The sequence below is a fragment of the Micrasema longulum genome, unplaced genomic scaffold, assembly GCF_059751315.1.
Source record: "Micrasema longulum isolate JH-2025_06_02 unplaced genomic scaffold, ASM5975131v1 h1tg002764l, whole genome shotgun sequence".
In the NCBI taxonomy this organism is placed as follows: domain Eukaryota; kingdom Metazoa; phylum Arthropoda; class Insecta; order Trichoptera; family Brachycentridae; genus Micrasema; species Micrasema longulum.
Genome location: NW_028279890.1, coordinates 13,102 through 39,354, shown reverse-complemented (window position 1 = coordinate 39,354; position 26,253 = coordinate 13,102). Strand labels below are relative to the sequence as shown.

Below are 26,253 nucleotides of genomic sequence, written 5' to 3'. Positions count from 1 at the left end.
AAAGGTTTTCAAGTTAGTATTATTCATTTTTATAATTGTATTTTAACACGTTCACTGTCAGCCTAAAATATTGAAATTTCGAAACATATCGAACATGTTTTAATATCATTTTTGCTCGGAGATCAAATAATAAAAAGTGCAAAATACGGCAAAGAAATAAGCATTTATTTTTGTAGAAAAACATAAAAATGATAGCTCCGGCAATAGGTGGAGCTGGCATATGGATTAAAAACTGCTTCCCTACTCCAACTTCCAACTGCAGTGAACCTGTTAATCAGTACCTCAGTTTCCTTCTCTCGTTCTTCACTTCCCATTGTTAAACATTTTTTAAATATGTTCTTCAATGATGGACGAGCAACTAATAACGCTGAAATTACAAATACCATTGCAACTCATTTTTCACCCGTTCTGTAGATAATAATTCCCCATGCTGCACTTTCCCATTACACTATTCTAATACTGTAGATCTAAACAGTTGCTCAATATCTATTAATTATGTTTCTTTTTCTATGAACAAATTAACCAGTAAAAAGACTACTGGACCCGATGGTATTCCAGATATATTATTAAAATTTTTGCTACACTCTCGCTAAACCAATTTCTTACTTATTTAATCTTTCTCTGTCATCTGGTGAGTTTCCATCCTCATGAAAAATGAGTTACATACGGTCTGTTTTTAAATCAGGCGATAAATCTGATGTAAGCAATTAGAGACCTATTTCAACATTATCTTCTGTAGCTAAAATGTTTGAAGCTATTATTGCTAGCAAAATCACACCCATGTGTAAGAATATACTGATTGATGAACATTGTGGGTTTAGATCTCCCAGATCAACCACCTCTAACCTGGTAGATTATACTCAGGTTATTGTCAAAGCACTTGAGGATGGTCAGCAGATTGACGTTCTCTATACTGATTTTTCCAAGGCATTTGACAAAGTTGACCATAAATTCTTGCATGTAAAGCCTTACGATCAAAAGATCCATTACTCTCATTTATTAATTCTTATCTTACTAGTAGGATTCAACATGTTTGGATAGATAACTATTTGTCAACCAGTGTTGATGTTACATCGAGTGTACCTCAGGGTGCCCATTTGGCATCCCTGCTTTTGAATTTGTTTATTAATGATGTTGCTAAATCATTCTCTATCTCTCGCTTTTGGCTCTTCGTGGACGATAACAAAATTCTTGAAACAATTCAAATTTCACAAGAATATTTTCTTCTTCAATCGGACATTAGCTCTTTTAACCAATGGTGTAAAGTCAACAGATTAGAACTAAATATTAAAAAATGCAAAATAATGTCATTTCATAGAACAAAACAACCGATTTCGTTCCTAATAGAAACCTCCGAAATTGATGTAGTCAAGTCCATCAAAGATTAAGGAGTTGTTTTGGACTGTAAACTGACATACAACGAGCATATAGATAATATCACTGAAATTGCATGGCTTCATTAACAGAATATTGTCCGATTTTACTAATGTCCGCACTATCAAAACTCTTTATTGCTCAACTGTTCGCCCTCTTCGAGAATATGCCTCCGTGGTCTGGTCGCCATTCTATGTGAATCATATAAATCACATTGAATCAGTCCAACATCGCTTACTTCGAAAAGTAGCGTGAATGCTTAGACTAGAGAGAGGTATCTATTCATAAACTTATATAGAGTCAATGTTAAATATCTCCAGTCTACAAAAATGTAGAACTAATATTGATTCTAATCTATGTTCGGCATACTAAATAGTATGATCGATGTGCCATCATTACTGGGACAAGTAAAATTCTATATTCCGACTCGTAGGTTAAGAAACAATGTACTGTTCATCGATCATCATAGAACAAACTATGGCCTTAATTTTCCAATGAACCGTCTTTGTCGTATTATTAGCTCAATACAAGTTCTGGACTTTTTTGGTTTATGTTTACAACGATTTTAACGAGCACTTAATAAATAGTCCATATCTTGTCGTTATGTCCCTTACGTTTGTCAATGCTTCTTTTATTCTTTTTTTAAGATTTTAACTGTTCTTATATTATAATATTTATCCCTATGAATTGTATAAATGGACAGTGTCTGTAAATAAATAAATATATCTACGAGTACATTGCCTGACTTGAATCAAGAAAACAAAATAGGAATCGCTTTTTTCTTAGCTCTTCTCGTTTGATTTGATCGAATGTTTACCAAAGTGCCAGAGGGTGTTAAATATACATAGCTCCTGAGTTCAGAACGAGGGACGGCCAGATATAGGGCAAGCTTCGTAAATACCTCAAAGTATAAGGGTAAACTTAGACTGGCTGTCTCGAAGAAATTAATGCTTCAGGCCTCCTTTCCTTTCATTAAAAAAAATGAGCACTTCAATACCAGTTTTTATAGATTTTGACACAAATGTGTTCTCCGATATTATTGCCATAATATTTTTTTTTTCTAAAGTTGTATTAAAATCTGTAGCTATTCCTTGTCAAAAAAACAACATTCGTTTTAATACGCACTTAAATACAAAATTGTTTGTTTTCAAAATGTATCTATAGGTAAATCCATGTGCCCGAGATTTAAAAAGTGCTTAAATACATTGTTTAATAACTAATCATAGCTGTAATTCTCATCTAAATATTATTTTTAGAACATTAAGTGACTTCCTGCTCACATTACTGTTTGTTTCATGTCGCATATTATAATAACAATTATTCTCTAAAACAGGTTTTTAAAAATACCAACAAAAAAAACATTTTGGAGTTAAGGAAGAACCTTTTGATTTTATACTTAGGTCTGTTAATTATTACAAGAATTTCCAAATGAACAAACCAGCCGCGTGATACCCGATGGAGAATAGCCTATTTCATACATATCATCTTAATCTAAACGGCACGGTAAAATTATAGTGGATGGACATTTTGATAATATTTATATTTTTCGTTTTTTTTTTTATAAACTCCATATTTAATGACTTCAATAAAAGTATTAATAAAAACGCTTCGGTTTATGTATTATTTAAAAAAAATAAAAATAGTATCGATCTTATAATTTAAATTTTGGTGACCATTTTCAACGAGTTGTATATATTTATATATAAAATAAAAGTAAAAGAAGTATAAAAATTGAAAAATTGTTTTCAGGCGTTGCCTAGTAGGTGATTTGGTTCAGCCGGATGAATCTCACCCACGTGATAAAGGTTTCAGCTCTTTTACTTCACAAAAGTCAACAGATGGAAGAGTTGAGGCAATAAGCGCGCGAATATAATGCGCGCAGTCGGGTAAAGGAAAGGGGCATTGCCCCGGTAGGTCGGATAACTCGGAAGGTCGGATAACTCGGAAGGTCGGATAATTCGGAAGGTCGGATAACCGGGACTCTAATGTATCTTATAAATGTATATAAAGCTCAGAGTAATGCATTATTACTATGAGATATAAACCGATTATCGATAAACTTGAATGGTTTCACAATAAAAATGAAATCCCGAGAAGGTTCTACGACCATTATAAACGTACAGATACCTCGCATTTTCCTTTCCAATATAGGGTAGTTCTTGCTGTGAAATATGTCGAGGGTTGTTTTCCGCAAATAGGCGGTTGTATTATTTGATCCACCCTCAAAATAACAGTCTCAATTAGTCAGCCTTAGGGAAGGTTATAAGGCACGTTACGCAATCTTTACACTAGACAGGAGTAGCAGGACGCAGGACAAGGAACTTTCGGTGTCTTGCAGAATAAATTCATAATCATTTTTGGTACCGTTGTTTTATTTTTGTTCTTCGGGTGGATGAAGAATACAGTTATGTTTGTGAAATAGAACCAGAATCTTGGACGAGTGAATCCATGAAATATTGATTCGAAAGGTCGCTTTACAACGCAATATTTTACTGTACCTGGAATGGCGCCTAAAGAGTAAATCTGATCACCCTGCCTTCATGTAACCGATGATCAATATTCGCTGAATTTGGTGTACCAATAACTATACGTACTAATTAAAATACCACGGCAAGGAAAATAATTAAAGCGGCAAGATTATTTTCAACGTAATTTTTATAATTCACCATTTAATTAATCGTTTCCATGGTTCTAAGTTCAACGTCACGACGCACGACACACGCACTGTCAAAAATGCTGACACAAAAATAATTCATGTATTATTAAAAAAAAGTATATTTTGTATAAGTCCCAAATTTCTAACACACGTTCAAATTCAGACTACTAGCAACTTTTAAATTTTCATTTTGATTCCCCGATAAAACGCCGCGTTGTTTTCGATATAACGTTTATCCATAAAATATTAAACTATAAAAAGTATATACTAACTTCTTTAAGAAAATATAAATAAATAAATGCCGGACTGAGAACACTCAGACATGACACATAAACTGCCTTTGTTTTCAAGCATTGCAACATACCACACACCTTTGGCCTGCATGTTTGGGGAATATAACGTATACTGCCGAAATAACGATCCCAACTTTTTTGAATAATTTCTTAGGAATAAATCTTAGTCACATGCACAACTTATTTTGTATTGTATTGTATATAGTATAAGGAATAAAATATATAATCATCATTCCCTTTCCGAACTAATGGAGCATAGGGCACTGCATTGGCACACCAACCGCAGCGTTTTTTTATCATTTCTGTTACATGGCGGTAAGATGATCAGTCTCAGGCTTCAGGTGCCAGTCCAAGGACTATGAAATATTCTAGTGTAAAAATACCCTTTTAAATAAATATTTCATCTCGACCATGTCGGGAATCGAACCCGAGACCTGCATGGTAGGCAAACGCGCTGACGACTACACCACAAGGCCGACTATATATATATATATTAATTTTTAAAAATTTAACAAATGTAATTCCATCTATTTTGAGTAATTATATAATTGATGATGGTAAAATTGTATCGACCAATTCATACAGATTGTATATTTCTAGTACGTATATTTCTTAAATAACCTTATAAAATAAAATACTTAATAAAGTTGTAGAGATTTTTATAGGGTAATGTCACCCTGAAGACAGTGGCGAGCAGTGATTTTTTTATAGGTAATCTACAAAAAATTTTCATCAGTATGTACCTAATATATAAGTAAACTAATTATAAACGGTTATTTTTGTCTATGGTTCTGTGAAAATCAACTCAAACAACAATCATAATTAACTTCGCGACACGTGTAGCTTTATTCTACACTATTTTAATCGAACATTTTCACAAAAGTTTATTAAAAAATACCGCAATGATATTCAGCAGATATTTCTATTATGATTGGAATGTCAACGCCAGCCGTAGTACTAGCCGATTCCTTTTAAAATGAATAATGCCATAAACGGTTCTTCGAACGCCACATGTCCTATGTCATCGGTATCCTATCAAATAAAAAAAGTCATTCAAATTCATTCGAAATAATGTTCGTCTACTAGTTTTCAAATAGAGAATCTTCAAATAATATTTGTAATCTCCAAGCTTGTTTTAGTACTAAAATACCGCGACTGGGTTAATGGTGTAAAATATAGTGTATTTTTTTGTATGGGGGAATAAGCTGAGGTAATCGGCTAGTTTCATCGTTCACTGAGAACGGGCTGGGCGCTGGACCCACTTTATATATTGTTTTTGCAGAAAGATATAAATGGTGGTGGTTATTTATATAAAAAAAAAATATTTTATTGTTCCGTAAACATAGTTACTAAAAAAAATTATTGTCGAAAGCCAAATATAAAAATAAGCCGTGCATAATCGTTTATTTGGACGATTCTTCCCCGCTTGAAGATGGCCCCTGCAATGAAGGTTGAAACGTTTAAAGAAAGTAGAGGATTCAACACGGGTTCACGCAAAAATCATAGATCCGTCTTATCCATCCATTTTTTTAATACTAAGTCATTTTTTAAATTAAAATGTTCGCGTCTGGTACCAAATATCATATCATATCATACAATACCCCGAAATGGATCTTCGGTATCTTCTTTACACGCGATAGAAATGAGGCATCTTAAAATTCAAAACATATACTATTTTGAATATTCCCATTCGGCTTAGCGTATCATTCCCTTCATACCCGGAGTGAGAAAAGACACCCTTATTAAACCATATTCATTCTCTTAATATCATTTTATTAACATATAAAGTAGTTCCATTTCCACTCAGGATATTGCTGTAGGAATAAAATCGGATTGAGAAATCTGACTCCGAAAACTTCGAGAAAATATCAAAAACTTACGTTTTTATTATATTTCTATTTAATTTCAATTTATTGTTGGTTTCCTAATCAATTTTCGACATTTGAAAGTGTAAATTAATTAGATTATTTATCACAAACAGCTTTTTGCGTTTATATTGATTTTTGTTTCTTCTGGAACACGAGAGTCCGCCATACATTTTTGTTATATTGTTGTATAATATTATATTCAAAACCTAAACATATCATGTTATTTGTCAATTTGGTTATTAGAATAATTTACATTTTGAATAAAGTAAAAATAAAATCACTCCGCAGTTATGTTTTTAATGTCAGACTTTGAAATTATCATTATGTTGCATGATTGAGATAGCGCTTATAACCTTATCGTCTGTTGTATTTGTCAATTGGAAAATTAATAAAAATCTTTTTTTCATATTCACAACACCCTTTTAAAACTCGTTTGTGAATCGAGCTTGTGTATAGAGTCTGAAATTTCGCTCGTAATTTCCGGTTCAAATTTTGGTTTCGAACAGTCAGGAAATTATCTCTTAACGATCGGCGAGTCTTCTAAATAAATGGAAATCGCTTAGGAATATACCAAGCAATAAAAATATACGAGGCTTATCTAAATTTCCGTGCACATTATCTTAGTTTTCACAACTGTATGCCTAACAAACGGTAAAAAATATTTAAGCTTATAATTTATTTGGTCTACACAAAATGGCGAAGATTGAATATTTTGAAATAACACAAGGCATGAAAAGTCAAAGCGTTTAATAAATCATCGAAATCATACGAGTATAACATGCCTTACTAACGACGACTCAATCAATCATCCATAAAAATATTATGTTATGACTAGATCCGAAATTTTCACCATCACGATATGACGAAAAAATAACACGAATTTTAACATTACTTCTACACCCGAACACAACGTTTATTTTCACAAAAATATGAACTTGTATGTTTTTCGCGAATGGACTAGTTATTTTACCATTCTCGAGCATATAACTGTGAACTTTGATATTTTTTTTAGGAATGACGTATATTCCTCATACGAATAAATTTTAATTAAATTGTTTTAATGTGAAAATTCGATTTGGTATAAAGTTTATTTATTCACGATTTACGATTATTTCTTGTTTAAATAACTTTTCATTTAGGAATGTTCATTAATTATTGATTTCAAAAATAGGTTCCGCGAAAATAACAGTTTTATGATTTTAAACATAAATTGGTGAAAAAATGGCCTTTGTTGAGGACTCTCGAACCCCTCTCTACCACAACTTGATTCCCATTTTTCTAATTGTGAGTTATTTACAACTCGTTAAAAATGCTCCCCAAAATTGAAATATTTGTGTAAATTATAAAAAACGCAAATATTTCTTTAATAAAACAACAATTTACCGTTTTATGTTCTTTTCTCTAGGATTTAACCAACGACAATGCATGATTAAAATGTATATATATATTTTTACATTTTGTACATTACACTGGCGGACTCAACGGTATCTTAAACCGACCATAAAATGGAAAATGAAAATAAAATTAATACCGGCCAAGATTAGGTAGAGTTCCTAATTCGCAGATTTCAGAAGAATAATAATGTAATGGTGCGCTTGTGTCTTGTATGTATGTATACTGTGTTATTTACACATTGAAATTGTAGATTTATCATCGCGTTTTTTATTCACCATAACAATTTATTATTGAGATGTTTCTTTGAATTCAGTCCAAACATAAAAGAATAACAATCAATTTTACTCCCTTTGGTCATATCCGAATCTCGCAATGCGGGAGTTTTAGCCTTTGTTTTGTCCAAACTTTACCATAGCTTTTACGATGCGAATAAAGGATTTTAATTTCCGTTTCTTTACCATTATTGATGGCTTCTGTTTGTATGCAAACTGTATTTACTTAGGAGTCCATATTGTACAAATGTCGGTCCAAACATAAAAAATAAGCACATTTAATATAATATAGTCAGTATTTATAAAATATAATTTTCCTTAACATTCAACAGTCGTTCATTTCTAAAAATATTTTTAACTTTAGCTCTTGGTGATTTAAATACTAGTTGTTCCCCGACTAGGAAAATGTCAGCCTTAAATACATGTGATTTATTTTAAATAATGGTTTGAATGGATAAAAACATAATTATGCATAAACGCAACCGATTAAGAACATTAAAAAAAAAGAATGGAACATTGGCATTTCATAATATAATGGCCACTTAAACTAGCCAATGACAGGTCATAAGCCTTGTAAATGTCTAGACTTCCATATCCCTTCTCAAAAATGTTTTCCCTCTGTTGCAACAAAATTTAAAGTACTTACTTGCCTTTGTTTTTATCAGATTAATGTTGGAACATGTTATAACGAACTCATAAGGGTTAAATTATTCAGGTCGAACGTTTGTATTACGCTTTTTGTTTTCATAATAATAGAAAATGGCTCTCACAATTTATGATGACCCAGTATTGCTGACGCAATCGTGACGTCAGAACGGGAAAATTGATCACCGCTTCTTGTTACAACAATGAAATGAATACGTAAAACTTTTCATTTGTGCAAAAACTGCGTAAAATATTTCACGGTCGTAAAATATAAAACCCCACGTTATAATAATTATACCTAAAAGGTAAAAGCTCGATTATATTTTTATATCGCTACGTTCATTTAACTTAATTACTGTGCTCCTCTGAAGTAATCGTAAATGTTTGGTACGCCTCCTGTTTTGCTCAGATTTCTGGCGCTATGAACTGGTTTTAATTAAATTACTTCACTTTATCTAGTTGGGGTGTTATTCGTGATTCCATTTTCACAAAGTTAATCGGATCCAGTCCCCTCGTGTCTGTGTCATTATGGAATATGAACTATAAATTAGCATTTTGTTTCCCGCGTTGATGAATTCGGGTAAACGGTTCATATTCGTAAGTAAATACACGCCTCCTGTTCATTATTTTCATCTACTTAATTAAACGAGTAATTATTCGGACGGTTTAAGTAAAAATAATTGTTCCTTTGGGATTGCATATTACGCTAGTAAGGCTTCAGAACATTACGTAAAAAATGATTTTCATATTTAAAGGAGATCATTCACACATCGTACAAAAAATACCCAAGAAAAAAAAGCTACGACTAATCATCTAAGTGTTATTTGATAATGAAATAATAAAAATTGGTAACGACTGGACAACTTTTTCTTAATTATTACAGAAAAATTATAAAAATAAGTACAGGGATGTGCTTCTTGACATTTAAGTATATATATTAGCAGACCCGTCAGACGTTGTCCTGCCCAAACGTTGCGCGTTGGCTTGCCTGCTATTAGCTTTGAAAAAGATTTTTAATTGATAAGTAGGTACCTAGGTACTTGTTTGTGATTAAATTCCAAAACTAATTTTTTTTAATAAATATTGAATTTAAGTAGGTACTTGTTTATGCTTGAATTCCAAAACATAAAATAAATATTTTTTTCAAATATGGCTGGCATTTTTTTTGCAAACGTCAAACTCCGGTCTTCTCACCAACAGAAGGGTGTATTTATCTAGGAATACGATTTTTAAAAATTTATTAAATTTAACATTATTTTAGTGTTACCAAAAATCCAGTAAAAATAAATAAATGGGTAGATATTTTAACGAATTTAAAGAAAGAATCTGATTGAGATCCACAAAAAACAAATGCTGTTTGTAAACATTAAAAAACAAACTTTTTTATACACAAAAAAACAACATCTTTCCAATTTTTTTGGAAATGCATTCCCCTCGAATGCAACCCTGGTAGATATACAAATAACATGTTTATGCTCCTTACTTCTCTTTTACATATTAGATTGAAGATTTTAATATCTACGAACACGCACAGCGCAAAGATCTATATTTCTCTGAAAACCGCACGTAAATCGGTTAAGCCGTTTAGGAGGAGTTCGGTGACATCACACGTACAGAGGAAATACATATATATAAAGATAGATATTTAGTATTATATTCCATTAATCCTACTAATATTACTACTAATGCAACAACCCTTTTGTATGAACGTGAACACACACGTAGTAATATATTTATTTGGGAGATATTTTAGCGTTGTTTTTGTTGATTATTCAACTAGTATATTATGTAGATGATTTCATGATTTATACGGCTTTTAAACGTAAAATAAGTTTTGATTAGTTAGTTGTAGACTTTTGCTGTCTTAGTAAAAAATGTTCAAGACATTGTTTGCCACAAAATAAAATATTTTTTTTTTACTGGCCGGCACTTCAATTTTTGGGTACGTTTTGAATGATCTCCTTTGTCGCAACAGAGAGGGAAAACATAATTGAGAAAGGAATATGGAAGTCTAGGCATTTACTGGGCTTATGACCTGTCATTGGATGGTTTAAGTGGCCACTTTACACACTGTGTAACATTCACCATTCTGCCTATATTTGAACATTCACATTTCCTCAACTCTTCCACCTGTTGACTTTTGTGAAGTAAAAAGCTGAAACCTTTATCATTATTTTATTTATTATTTAAAATCGGGTTGTGGTCCCGTGGCTAGTGTTGCGGACTCACGGATCAGAGGTCCGAGGTTCGAACCCCAACTTGATTTCCATTTTCTAATAATGAGTTATTTACAACTCGTTAAAAATGGCCAGCAAAATGGAAATATTTGAGTTTATTATATAAACGCTAATAATTTTTTTTTTTATAAAAAATAAAAATCATCTGCAAGCATTTGGACATACTCAAAACATTGTTGAAATATATTTTCGTTTATATTTTTAACACGTGGTGCATTTTGACTAAGATTTCTTTGAATGTATTTTATAACCATTATTTTTTTATTTACCTACTCAATCTAAAGTGTGTATTAAAACAATTATATGTTATTTTTCACGCCTGCTAGATATTTTACTAAACATAGCTTACAATTTTTAAATAAACGCAATTTGTGTATATCTTTATTTATCTTTCAATAATATCTAATATTTTTCCCTTAAAGGCCATCGGAAATAATTAACTTATGCCCGCGTATTTTCCAATCCTCGAAACATTTCTGGAACGCACTTTGGTGAATACTGTGGCTGGGGCATCAATGCGGTCTGGTTTTTGGTCAAAATGTCACGAAAAAGCCGCGAAGCGTGCGTCATTTTCGCTCCCTGGAACAGTCTTAAAATTCGCCGATCACACCGAAACGCGTCCTACTAGTTTGTCAAAAATCAATTACGATTCCAAAATGGCAGAAAATTGACAGATTGGCATTAATGAGTATATATAAATTACAAAAGGTATAAATACGCATAATCTAGGCGGACATGGCAAGTGTGTCATCTCTTTATAGTACATTGTAGATTATTACTTAATTTCTTTTTCTAAAAAAATATAAATGTCTGTGTTTTGTTTTATATTAAAATGAAAATATTCCAATATATTTACGATATGTTTATATTTACCTACTAATTTTCTCAAATATAATAATGGTTCAGGTAGGTAGGAAGAAATTGTCTTAAGGTAATATGCCTGCCCTTATATGTTTAATCGATATGTAAATAAAGTGTTTAAATAAATAAATATATTTGGCAAAATCATAAAATATTTAGTGTTGAGATTTAAATTTATTGTAACGGAGAGGGATAACATTTTTGAGAGGGATATGGAAGTCTAGGCATTTACTTATAATTTATTTATTGACTTAGTGTTTATTTTGTAGAACTCCATATTATAATTTTAATATTAAAATCAAACACTGATTTGAGTCTACTTAGAATCGTTTATTTTATTTTTATAAACTGAAAATTCTGACGGTTGTTTCACCTTATTAGGTCATTTGCAAACTAATGTAAGATTAAAAAGTCTTTTCTAGATACTTAAGTAATAATACATTGAACGTATTAAGTTCAGCATGCACAATGATTATAATTATAAGAAAAACCAATAGGTAAAGGTAAGGCCAGTTGTCTTTTTTTGTGTTTAAAAATAAAATAAACAATTTTAAGTAGACTGTTTGATTTTAATATTTGATTTACTTACAAAGCGTTGACCTCCATTTTTCAGAATAAGAATCTAACATAATCTAACAAATGTATATAGTATGTAATGTACTATCCCTGGACTGAACATATTTGTTCTCCTTATTCCAGAGCTTGTTGGGAGAGTTTAACAAGGAGCAGGATGCCTTCATCCGTAACCAGGCTGGGGGAAAAGGACAGGCGGAGCTTCCGTGGCTTGGGAGGGCTGATGAAGCTGCTCTAAAGGAAGAATGTCTTTCCCTATCAACGGTTAGTTCATATTCCTATATTTTCCTAATTTACAAATTGTTCCAATTCAGTATAAGTAGTAACGTACTTCATTTTAAACAAATCATCAATTTCTTAGTGTAGACATGGATTTTATCATCAATATTCCCAGTCTTTCGCTTCAGATGCCAGTCCAAGGAAAATAAAATATTGCAGTGAAAAATAAGTTTTATACCCACCTTGCCAGGAATCAAACTTGGGACCTATCCTTGGTAGACGAATGCGTTAACTGTTACACTATGAGGCGAACCTATTCCCCCTCGATTTCCCTTTTAAGGATTTTTACCTGTTGCGATCAAATTGACATGGATTTACAGGGATAGCTATTATTGTTCTACCAAGGTTTCAAGTATACCTTTTTGCATTTAATCACCAGGACCATTCATTTCTTCAAAAAAGGGATTTAATATTTTAATCACAAGCTGGATAATTTGGTGTAATCTATTTTTCTATGGTTCAGATTTGTGTTTGACGTAAATAATTAGTTAAACTACCTAAATATTGTATTATTAAAACAAAAACAAGAAAACAAGAAACAAATAACTTTATTTCTGTAATCCCTCACTATCCACATAGTAGTATTACGTCATCAAATCATCACCTGAATGCAGAACTATCCTCAGTCGCACACAAGCCGATTTTGATTTTATTCATTCATTGTGTTCTTTATTCGACTGATTTTGTTGCACAAAAAGATACAAGCTGGAATGACCGTATATATTAGAAGAGTTCATTACTCTACTGAAGAACTATCCTAAGTAATATGTTTCTTTTTTGGGTGAAACTGTGATTTGTTTTTGTAGTTCTGTAGTCTATGATTTAATAGATCCGGTTGAAAGCCATACATAATGTTCTAAATTATTTATACCGATTATGCGAACTGTTAGTTTGCAAATCTGTAGTGATCTGTGCGCGGATCATTGTTTTACTAATCTACAAATACCAATTTATATGAAACTTTGCCAAGACGAGATTTTGTGAACAGATCCATTGGATTAATTTATTTTGGACATAAAAAATACTTGTTTCAGGATAACATATTATATTCGTTATTATAACTGCATTTTAATTTAATTGCAAGTTTTATAAATATATATGTGCAAACTAAATTTACAGGATAGACGGAATTTTGTCCGCGCTCCTCCAGCTGGGGTGGAATTCAACTTTGACTACGATGTGTCTTATGCAGTGGCCCTCGCTATCATGGCCGAAGATCCTAATCTGGAGAAGATGAGGTTCGACCTGGTGCCCAAAGTGTGAGTATTCTTGGTTCTTTTAAAAATGTTGTCTTGTAGAACCTATTCCATTTTTGCATCTGAAAAATAAGATTGTTTGAAATTTTTAAATTTATGACCATATCCAGTCTGTCCAACACCGTTTTCTAAGGAAAGTGGCATAGTTGCTCAGATTGCAAAGGAGTAATTATTCCTATTTTGAAATATAGCAATCTCTCAATCTGACCTCATTGGAGAAACGTAGAACGAAGATGGACCTTATATGCATTTTCAAAATACTTAATGCTTTAAGTGATGTCCCATCTCTGTTGCAATCTATTCCTTTTCGTGTTCTTTTCATAAAATAAATAAAAACAATTTTCTTTTTAACCACTTATTTTTTATATAAATTTATATTGTATACCATTATTCATTGCCCTTGTTTGTCTTTGTTACATACTTTTATAACTGTTCTAATTGGCTTAGGCCGTAGATATAATAAATAAATATATAATATATTATATATATATAGCTAGTGTCTCGGACTCACGGACCAAAGGTCCGTGGTTCGAATCCCACTCTACCCCAACTTGATTCCATTTTCTAATAGCGAGTTAGTTACAACTCGTTGAAAATGGCCCTCAAAATTAAATATTTGGGTAAATCATAAGAACGCGAATATTTCTTTTTCTAAAAAAAAATAAAAAAAATAATGCATGCGTTAAGTTAAGGAATGGTATCTTTGTTTAGATTTTTATATTTTACTTTTTGCGCTGTTACATGTTCACTTAATTGCCATACATAGTTCTTTGCTCCATGTATTATTATTGCGTTCCATTATAGTTCTTTGCTCAATGTATTATTATTGCGTTTCTTAAAATTATTTTTTATTATTAACTTTTTAAAATCATTCTTATGTTGTTGAAATTCCATTTGTCGATGCGTTTTGAAGCTGCAAGACTTTTTGTGATGTTAGCTATCATATTATTTTTATCATATTATGTAAATGTTATCAACTATCAAATATCTAAATTTAGCAAATGGGGTCTAGAATTTCAACCGTCCATGCGCTCAGTAGCTGCGAGACTTGTTGTTATCTAAATTCTAATTTTATAAATTTGCTTTTTATTTCGTTTTTAAAATATCACTTAAACTCTAAACTTCATTGTCAAATAAAAAATTTGAAAATAAAAATGTAAATAGGGGCTAGATTTCTTATTGTCCTTGCGCTCTGTAGTTGCAAGACGTTCTGTTATCTAGCTCATATATATCATAATTGGAGATGAGGAACTAGAATCCCAACCGTCCATGCGATCTGTAGCAGCAAGACGTGTTGGGATATTTATTTATTGCACAGCGCCCTTGAGGTGATTTTCACAAAAATGGCGCTGCATAAATTATCCAAACATTATTATTATTATACATGTTATGTATTTAATGATAAACAAATGACGGGTTTTTGTATTATGATTTGGTTTAATAACGTCAAATGAAAAATATTTATGAAAACAACAATATATTTATAGTTTATAGCTCGCTTTGTCCTATACAATAAATTGGTTTTCTTATAAGGTTCTGATTTCGGTTTCAGGAGAGTTATCAATACTTGTTTATTATTTGCAAACCTTTGTATTTTTTTACTTTATTATAATCCATTAATCATTGTATGGATAAAATAATATTTTTCAAAATGTTCGCCTCATATTATAAACTAATTTCAGGATCACGGAAGAAAACTTCTGGAGGAACTATTTCTATCGCGTGTCGCTAATCTGCCAAGCTAGCGAGGCCACCGAAGGAGCTAATGACAGCCAGCCAGGGTCTCGACTGGCTAGTGTTGATGAACCACAAGGTAATAAGGAGGGTCAAATTTGACAATATCAGAGTCCTACTTGTAATTAAAATCCGCATTTTAATTTGTCAGTCCCAAGTTATCATTTTGTTCACTTATTTTATTAAGTGTCTCCAAATACCATATTGGAAAGTTTGCTTTTAGAAATGCCTAATTCTATTGGTTGATAAGGGTATTTACTGAATTTCTTTAAATAATTCTGTGGCTTGGATCTAAAAGGGCCGATGTTGTAAATTGTGATATTACAGGAGAGTAATTTTCAGACATTTTGTGGCATTATGGTTGATGTGTTTGAAATGACTATTTTTCCTTCTTCTCTTCCTTCCCTATTTTACCATCCCACTTTCTTTCTCTACTAGCGAACTGTAAATTTTGTTTTTTATATTTTTGTTCCTATGTGAAACGCATAATTGGTCTTGTTATTTGTTGTTATTCTGTATGTATTGTTTATTAGTATGAATGTGTTGGTTTAAAAAAAATATATATGTTTGAATACAAATATTATCATATGGTATGTAAATATAAAATAGTAGTACATAAATACTTTTTAATTGATATCGACCCTCTACAAAATTTTGGTAAGATAAAAATAAAATCTGACATTAGCCCTTTTAGATTCAAGCCACAGAATCTTACATTAGTATACTGGGCTTTCTGATATAAGAGTATAATATGTTAAGGTGTAGTTATGTACAATTTTTTATATATTTTGGCTCAATTTGAGTATGGTAGACTACCGTTCATGAGATTTCGGGTTCGATTCCTTGTAACAGCTCAATGTGTATATGATTTGTTTTATTTTCACAGCAATATCTGACATGTTACCTTGGTTGGTAATTAAAGTATAGAATAGTCTTACTCTCGTGTAGTTAGTCATCAGGAAAATGCTATAATTAGTGTTCTAATCACAGTTTTCTATGCACCATTGGTGTGGATAGGAGAAAGAAGAAAAATATTTATACATAAATATATTATTTAGATTTCAATAATATATAAATCTGCACATAACATAATGTCCATTTATATTGTGAATACTTTAATAAATAAGGTATTCATTTTTATTTGAAAGAAAAAATCTTAAAACAAAATCAACAGTCTTTACTTTTTTGTGTTTTTCAGTTTCTCGTAAATGTGCCTTTTTCTTTATAGAATTTACAAAGGATGTTTAAATCAACTAAATAAGAATGAGCTACTGAAAAATATATAAAATAAATTTGAAATGGTTATTATAATTAGCTAGTAAATCATTTGAATAAATCCATAGCATGTGATGACTAAATTAATTATTTTACTGAAAAGTTTTACTTAGATTTGAAGTCAAATTAAAGTCCAATATTGGTTGAATAACTTTTTTAAAGCGCCCTCGAAATGGCATAAGATATAAGTTATCCATAATGATTATAATTATATATGAATACATGCATTTCTACTAAGGTACCTACTTGAGAAAATATGTACGAAGAGATTTTAGATATATTTGAGTTTTTTTCCCATTATAACAATCTGTATTTTGACAATAATTGTTTAAAAATATTTTGAAGTCATAACCTAGTTGTAACGGAATTATGATTGACTGATGGGTGGAGCTTTTAAACCATTAAAAAAAATCGAATATCATTAGCATATTTTTACAATACATCTAAAAGATTGAAATATCTTTGGCAATTAGTGTCCAAATTAGTACATTATCTGCTACTTTAGTTTATCTAATTTTGTAACTATTACCCTATTTCATTTTCTTGAAAACTTTCCTAGCTATAATTTTGAATATATGTGCACTTAAAAAACAAAATCCAAATTAAGACTTCCTTAGGAATAAATTATTCTTCGCACATTAGATTTTTAGTTGCTAGTTAGGTTATTATTTTTAATTTGGCATGTTTTTATTTATTTTGTTTATCATTTTCCCATTTCACTATATCCTGTGACAACGACAACACTTGCGCCAGAAGTAGAAAATACAGACTCTTCGGATAAAATAAGCAAAGTAAAGCATTCGAGCGAAGAACTCATAGATTCTGAAAAGAAACAGGGACAGAAAAATGATCCTTCTAAAGAGGTTGCAGAAAGGGTACGAGGATTGACAATTGACAAAAATAATCAAGACGGTGAGACTTTTTAAAAAAACATAATTTTACAAAAAGCGTATAATTTTAATCCGGTTGGAATGCGGATACTTAAAATTCTAATTACCATGATATTTAGGCTTTGTAAATCTTACTTATCTTTATTCTTATCAACAATCTTAGAAATTAATCAATCTTAATCTCTTTAGGATTTTTTAAAATAATGTCAATCAATGATACATAATTTTGGTGAAATTTGTTGCTATTTGCTTATTTGTAAAATAATCCGCACACTGTCTATTGTTTCATAAGTTTCTATTAAGAAATATACATACTTGATAGCAAAAATATTCATATACATAATATTACCAGCTATATATTTTTTGTCTACACTTGTCATGGGTACAAGATGCCGAGAGCCAGATAAAACTTAAAAGACATTCTTGACAAATACTATTTAACACTTTTGGAAAATTTTAATAATTTTCGCATAGTTTTCTCATAAAAAAATAAAAGACAAAAGTTAAAATATCTAAAGCCATTTTACTAATAACTCGAGTCTTTAATGTCTCTGGCTGCCAGCGTTTCACATAAATATACCTTGAATTTTATTATAAAAAGTATAAATGTCTAAAAGCTTTCATATAGATGCTATCACTATATCTACATAATACTTATTAATTTACTGTTAGCATACAGGTAATCTTCACATAATGGAAAAGGTCCTTTCCTGAATAGAAATGCGTACAGATTTAGTTTTAAAAATGCCAATCTGATAACTTTAAGAGTTTTCAAGTCATATTACAAATAGTTAAAATATTGACAATGTTTTTAACTTTACACTTATTGTGACATTAATTCATGAAAAGGGGGTATGGAAGTAAAAGGGATAAGGAAAAGGGAACTCCTTGGAAAACTATTATGTTCAATCTGTCTGGGTAGTAGGGAGGTTGTGTAACGAGTACTTCGCTCTTGTTCCCTCTCATACAATACCAATGAATTTACGAAACGAATTAGTTACAGAATAAGGCCACAGATAAGAAAACTACGCCTTTTTGTTACTTTTTATTATAGTTAAGTTTATTGTAAATGAACAAATTCTAAACAGAACAAAGAAGCATCTTAATTTTTTTTAAAATTATACTTCGGCTTATATTGTACACTTTCATAAATCATAAATCATCACATGTATTTCTATGCATTGTTTTCTTCATGTTAATTTCCTCTAGAAAAATCTAGAGTAATTTCGACTAGTATTATTAGCTATTGCATGCCAATCGCACCAATGTCAAAAATATTATTTCCCACTGAAATCTCAACAGTATGAAAATCTATTTGTGGCCAAACAATCTTTTAAATTTTGTTGAAAGAAATGAGTGTTTGCTTGTAAGGTTTCCTTTTCTTCAAGAGTGCTTTAATCATTCATAATTATAATACATAAACTAATAATAATTCATGGAGTTGTCTGTATTTTAACAAATCTGTTTTGATACTAATCTTATATGCACATATTTTTTTTCGTCTTTGAAAGCTTCTACATAAAGTAAATCCACCCGAGCAATATTTCATTTAAAGCCATGACCAAAACAGGTGTGTTAAAATAATTAATAATAAACTCAAAGAGATATGCAACATAAAGACACGAGAAAAGATTTTACATTTATTTTTGTGTTAGCTAAACAGTTAGTATTAACTTTTTGTGTGGGAATTTAACGGAAGTGATAGTGTATTTATTTTTTCTAAAAAAAATTTCAATTAATTATTAATTTTCAATTAAAACATTATGTTTTTTTTAAATACTGAGTACTTTTAAAAAAAAAAGGTTTGTCACTTGAATATCCATATTATTGACTGAAAATATGGTAGGTGGCTGGATTTAAACTGAACATCCCAAATTGTGGTTGTTCTATGTGTATGATATTGGCACAGTCTACACATGTTTATGTGAAATTATTAGAATGGAAAATAAAACACTATAACTATTATCTTTACAAACTCTTTCATGTTTATCTCTTTGAGTTATTTGCATTTTGATTGTGACTACATTTGAAAGAGGGTGATTTGGTTTGAATTGTATTTTTTCTTGGTGGTGTCTCTTCGCTGGTCCCAGCCTAAGGATGAAGTTATCACAATAAAGCAAGTTTACCAGTTGTCAACTGATGACATTAAAGCATTCCTATACTTTACTCTGCCCTAACATTACTTTACGTGTTACCATGTCAATATATACATTTTAAATTATGTACTCCACCGTTAAATGTACTGAGAAAAATTGAACTATGTACTTAATCTTGAATTTTGTTTATATATTTTAAGTTTTTGCCTTTGTGTGACAACATTTTCGTATACAATTTTGAGTAATGTCAAACTACAATATTATTCTTCCACTCTATTTATTTCCAAATCTTATTGTTTGTAATTTTAAGTCTTTAGAGTTGATTAAAAATTAAGAAACAGATTTTTCTGACGCTTAAAATTGCACTGTATCAAAGTATGAAGGCACGCAATAATAATATACATATACAATTATTACTGTAAATGGAAAATGTATCGCTTTTTCAAATAACAACTGTATTAACAGCATGGGGATTGTTGTCTTTTTCTAACTGTTTTTTGCAAATTTGCCATAATTTCATAACAATGCATACAAATTTAAGGAATGAAATATCCTCAATGTTTATTGAACGAAAAATTATACGAAAAGGCTTTATTTATATAAATAATATCCCTTTGTTGTTCGCCCGAACACCAAATTCAAAGTAAAATGATTAGAAAATGCTATATTTTTTGTCCCAAGTTATTTAGTTTATAATGTCAATATGTAGATATTTCTTTCGATGGTTATTATTATTAGAATAGAAGTTCAGATTAATGATTGATAATTCCCGTAATTATTGAATTTTCGTCTTCTATACCTGTATTTTTTTTCAATTTTATCAAATATTTCAAGTAATATCTGTATTTTGACAAAATATTGTTTCGGAAAATGTAAATATGCATACAGGGCATCATCGTGAATGTGTTCCAAATCAAAAATGCTTTTTTTAACAACTGAGAGTTCATTTCATAGCGAATAGTTAACAAAATGTTTCATATCTGTGTTCATTCAATTTGTTAGTGTTTATCATTGGTGTATTAATTTAATAATAAGTCTATTGAAAAGTAAAATCTTCACTGGAATGCTTACGGTGTTGTATGCAACAGGTCCCATTATTTGTTTCAAGAATTGCTGGTTCCAACACTTAAAATTTAAAGGGTTTAAGGAGGAGGTAGATAGGTTTGTATCCTAGAGATAAGTGTTTTCAAATTTACAAGTTTGGTACGGGAAAAATCCACAAGACAAACATTTGGAATGTTTAATATCAATTAACTTGAATTCTTAAAGTTTGTGAAGCATCGGTACCAATTCTGTATTAAAGCTTCCTTTGAAGATTAAGTGTTTGGTTGGGTCTATAATACGGGGGGAACTTCTATGACGACCTAAGTTGTTATAAACATGTGTATGTATTGTAATTAATAGTTATACTATTTGATTAAAAATATAAATTATGTACTAGTTGATATTATGTAGGTATTGCATTTTCAATAATTGCAAATCACCAAAATTAGAGTATCATTGTAATTTGACAATACATTTGAAAAATCACTTATAGTTGAGGTATGAGAATGTGAGGGGTGAATTTCTTCTTTTTTTACTTCATTTAATTTTTAATTTTCACTTATTTCAACGTAATGTCTATTGTTTTTCATTTCGGAAAGGGCTCTAGTGTAATTACTTAATAATTTATATAGTTTCATCCTTTTAATTATAATAGTTTATTAAGATAACAATTCCTATAATCTATCACATTTTTGTCGTAATTAATTTCTTTGGATTGAATTTATTTATTTATTATTTATTTTCTACTTTTAACAATAAATGTTACGTTTACAAAATATATTATCGCATAAACAAAAAAATCCCTCAAAGGCCATGGCCTGTGTGTAGGTATACATTTAAAAATAAATAATTTAAAGTAGTATAAATGTAAGTACTTTCCATACATTGTATGTATAGTGTAGCAGAAATATAACAAGTACCGCAACAAATGTTTTACATAATTTATAAATTATTTGGGTCCAAAATGACTACGTATCAGATGCTTTTTACTAATATAATATGAGTTTGATGCTTTTTCCAAGTTTTGTGAAGTATTTTGACCAGTCTGGTTTTATGCAAATATGTCAAATTTGAGAATCAAATGGTACCCAGAAATGACTAATGTTTTAAAAAAATCTGAATGTTCAGTCAAAATACTCCAGAAAGATTTAGAATGTTGGCATATTTGAAGTTTGTAGATGTTTTTCCTCATATTAATAATTGTTTAGAAGAAGAATGGGAGACAGAATTGGAAGCGGAACTAAGAGATTATGAGGTATTGGCAGGTGACAAGGCCCTACAAACTGAGGACAAGCATTGGGAGAAGGAGTGTCAAGATTTGCTCGGAGATGATGACGAAGATTTAAAATAAACCTATATTATGTTGAATACTTATAATTTAGCCATCGTAACGTAATATGCCGCATGTCAAATACTTACTTTTTTTTATTTTGACTTATTCTATGAATATATCTGTGGCATAAAGGTAAATAGGTACATGTCACTAAATTGAGAAAATAGATAAGTATGCAGTTCCACTCCATACGGTCTATGGAAGGTCAAGTGAAGAGACGCAAGTTAGGAAAAAAATATTCATTTCAATATTTTAATAATAAAATGGGACAGTGTATAATTTGAAGGTATAATAGTAAAACCTAATAGGTTAAAAAGTACATAAAACTTGTATAAATATTGCCTTTAACAACATGGAAAAAGTAAATATGAGAAGAATCACAATATGACTTCTACCGCTTTATAAATTTATACTAAGATAGCACCCAAAATTGTTAAAAATAAACTTTAAATAACTCTGCTGCACAATCGGCTAATAGTGACTTACCTTTTTACCCAAATGCAACAAATATGTGCTCTTTTATACTATTTATTGTTTCAGCATTTACTTTGTGGAAAAACATTTTGAATTTATTTAAAATAAAACACTTTGTAAATTTACCACACAAGAGTTTAATACATTAAAACACGATTAGTTTCGGGTAATCAGTATTACCCATCCTCAGGTGTAAATATAAACTAAACTAAAATACATACACAGATTAATACTTAGGAACTGATAGGGTCTAGTAATAGTTTTTCTGAATTAGCAAACCATATTATGGATACAAACCATTAGTTTAATTCACACAAAATTAAACTTTTGCATACGGTCATAAATAAAGGAATCATAATGAACAATTTAGAAAATATTGAAATACGAAAAAAAATAAATTCAGAGAAAACTTTAATTAATAATTTTATATTTCAAAATGCATTACCCCAATATCAATATCAATATTCCCCATAATTAGGAAAACCCCACCCCTTCCACCTCACATTGCCTTCCCCCTTCCGCTGACCCTATTAGTTCCTAAGAATTAATCTGTGTATGTATTTTAGTTTAGTTTATATGTGCTCTTTTATTGTGAATAAGAATTATAAATATTCTGCAATTTTATATTTTCTGTAATACAAATTACAACAAAATGTCTTTCTTCCATTTTGGATTTTTAAATTAAATTGTTATTTTCAGATTATAACATATCATTATTTTATGTAAATGTCTTTATACGATGAGCCATTTATTAGTTTACACATGTATGGGTGTACATTTTGCGTAAAGACTTATAATTTTATTCAAAAATGTATTATTGGGCAATACATTTATTATATCTTATGTATAAGTAGCTTTAGATTAAAATATTATTCCTTTGTGTGTTGATTATTTAAATATAAATATAGTTAAGTTGAATTTGTAATTCTATCATTTCTTTTTGTGATTTCTGGTTTGCAAGATTGGAGTAAAGTCTGTTTCGAATGAAGCAAGGCAGAAGAAGATGGCCTCAGAAAAAAAGAAATAACACACCATTTAGATGTAAATTAACTGTCAATGGAATGTTCTGTACCGTATGAATGCAAACTTATGTCTTCATTCTTCTCAATATCAAGTAAAAAAAATACTCATTGGATCATTTGATTGTTTGATTCATCATTTTTAACTTTAAAACCATTTCAGAAAGTTATCCAGATGTGTGAAGAGTTGTCCTTTATATTTGAAATCAATGTATTTTAGGTCTCATAAAGGGAATATAAATTGAAGTAAACAGTTTTTCATTCTTAAGTACGAAACAAATTTCCTAACTATAATCAAAACTTTGGGAAGAACTTCTAGGTGTTGTTTATAATATAATGTCTTTCTCTTTTATGGGTTTCCATAACTTGCTGTACTTTGTGTATCATAAATGCATATATAGTTATAATGGAATTCACATAATATGTATATTGATAAATATGTATTTGTTATGATATTTCAAATTTTATTTTCCACTAGAGTTTAATGTGCATGACAACAGAATGCATGAATTGCGAATGTTATTTGATATTCGCTTAATATATATTTAATTGACTATTTTTAATCATGATTTCAAAAGTGCTTCAAATTGAACGAGGTAATTTATTTAATTTCTTTTATACAACATTGTTTTTGCTGTACTCTGATGATTGTTGTTGGTTGAAATTTAAAAAAATTTAATTATCCGTATTCTATTACTTTACCATTCCATTTTTTCAATCCCTTGAAACAAGATCTGAATAACTATTTTGCTAACTAGCTTCACTGCTTGTTACAGAATAAAATTATAGTGAATATGAAAAAAAAATCTGTTGTCAATGTAATTACTATATACTGTATTTAAATGTACGTAAATATGGCAAATAAACTGATGAATATATTATTTGCGTTTTAGTCAATTATCTTTTCAGACCAAATATATTTTAGACTAAATGCTTTCAAAATGAGTGGTAAAACTATATACGGTGAGTGCATTATGTAAGGCTAAGACAATTGTCTTATCAACAATCTCATGAAAGGAGTATCGTATTGGTTTGGACATGTAGAGCAAATGAACAGTAAAAGAACAGCTAAAAGGATTTACGATGCGGATGTTGTTGACAACGAGGAAGGTTGAGAAATACGTGGCATGACCAAATTAAATATTAAAGTGGTGTTCTATCCTCTCTGCCTATCTTGGAGAAACGGCGTGATGGTTTGTTAATGTTTATGAGATAAAATAAACACAAATGAAACCAAAATAAATAAAAATATCGTAAACATTCATTCTGTTTCTTTTGGTTATTTGATTTTTACAGTAGTACATAAATATGTACAGTAGCTGACATTAAATAACGTACATCGGGCTTAAGAAAGACAATCAGCAAACTGCAGCTTTGTAGAGTGCTGTCTTTGTCACACATACATGCATACAGATACCCAACTCCTGCGACAGAGACGACGCTCTACAAAGTCAGCAGTCTCATAAGAATTATTTCTCTAATTTGCGCAAGTTGTAACCATGCATACAATAAGGCCGTTATGACAGTTTGAATCAATTGTTTTATTTCTTTTTTCCCTATACTAAAAGTATTGATTTTTGACATTGTTTTATCAAGTTTACGCTCTCACATGATTAGTTGTGTGTTATTAGCCTTCACTTTAAGTTTTTACCTTTAAAAGAAAGCCCGATGTATTTTATTTACTGCCGGGTACTGTATACTGCATTAAATTATTCACTATTGATTATGTACCTACATTATGATAAAATTTAATTTTAATTATATTATAACATTTTTGAGAAGGGGATATGGAACTCCAGGCAATTGCCGAGCTTATGACCTGTCGTTGGCTGGTTTAAGTTGCCACTTTACACACTGTGTAACATTTACCATTCTGCCCTTGTTTAATCATCCACATTTCCTCAACTCTTCCATCTATTGACTTTTGTGAAGTAAAAGAGCTGAAACCTTTATCATGTGGGTGAGATTCATCCGGCTGAACCAATTCACCTACTAGGGATCAATACCTGAAAACAAATTTAAAAAATTGATACTTTTTATACCAGTTAGTTCAATCAACAAAGTTTTCGTGAATGTTTCGCAGTGTGTAAAGTGGCCACTTAAACCAGCCAACGATAGATCATAAGCTCTGTAAATGCCTAGACTTCCATACCCCCCTTACGAAAATGTTTTCCCTGTCTGTTGCAAAAATTTAGATCTGATAAGGGAGGAAATCCAACCTTTCTACAAACATTTGGATTAAAAATATTGTTGATTAAATTAATTCAACGTAAAAGTAGAAAGTTCTTTTTAAAAATTATTTCAATGAACAAGAGTTGTGTTGAACTAGGAAACATATTATGTAGATAACACCCAAGATTTGTTCCTCAAAATTTATAACACATGTTCGTCTACTCCTGGAGTATGCCTACCAAATCTGAAGTCCAGAGAAGAGCAACTAAAATAATAGTTTCTCTAAGAAATAAATCCTCATGGACCGCTTAAGGGAGCTTGGGTTAAGTTCACTGGAAGAGCGAAGGCAGCGTGGTGACTTGATTGAAATGTTCAAAATCTTAACTGTGCAATATAATGTACCCAAGTTGAAATCAATGTTCACTATGAATGAAAACCGCCATCTCAGTGGTCATTCATTGAAACTAAACACTACCTCCTTCTCATCCAACCCCAGAAGAACATCCT

General features: G+C 30.5%; 1 protein-coding gene across 1 annotated transcript; it reads left to right on the top strand.

The window, feature by feature from the left end:
- The first annotated feature begins 744 nt into the window (after window positions 1–744).
- On the top strand, window positions 745–24,453 carry LOC148271620 (synapse-associated protein of 47 kDa-like). The gene is made up of 6 exons (XM_088241143.1): window positions 745–864; window positions 12,301–12,438; window positions 13,573–13,712; window positions 15,392–15,522; window positions 17,472–17,630; window positions 21,957–24,453. Exons 1-6 carry the CDS (start codon window positions 745–747, stop codon window positions 22,097–22,099), a joined length of 831 nt encoding a protein of 276 aa, XP_088097269.1. The 3' UTR covers window positions 22,100–24,453.
- The last annotated feature ends 1,800 nt before the right edge of the window (window positions 24,454–26,253 follow it).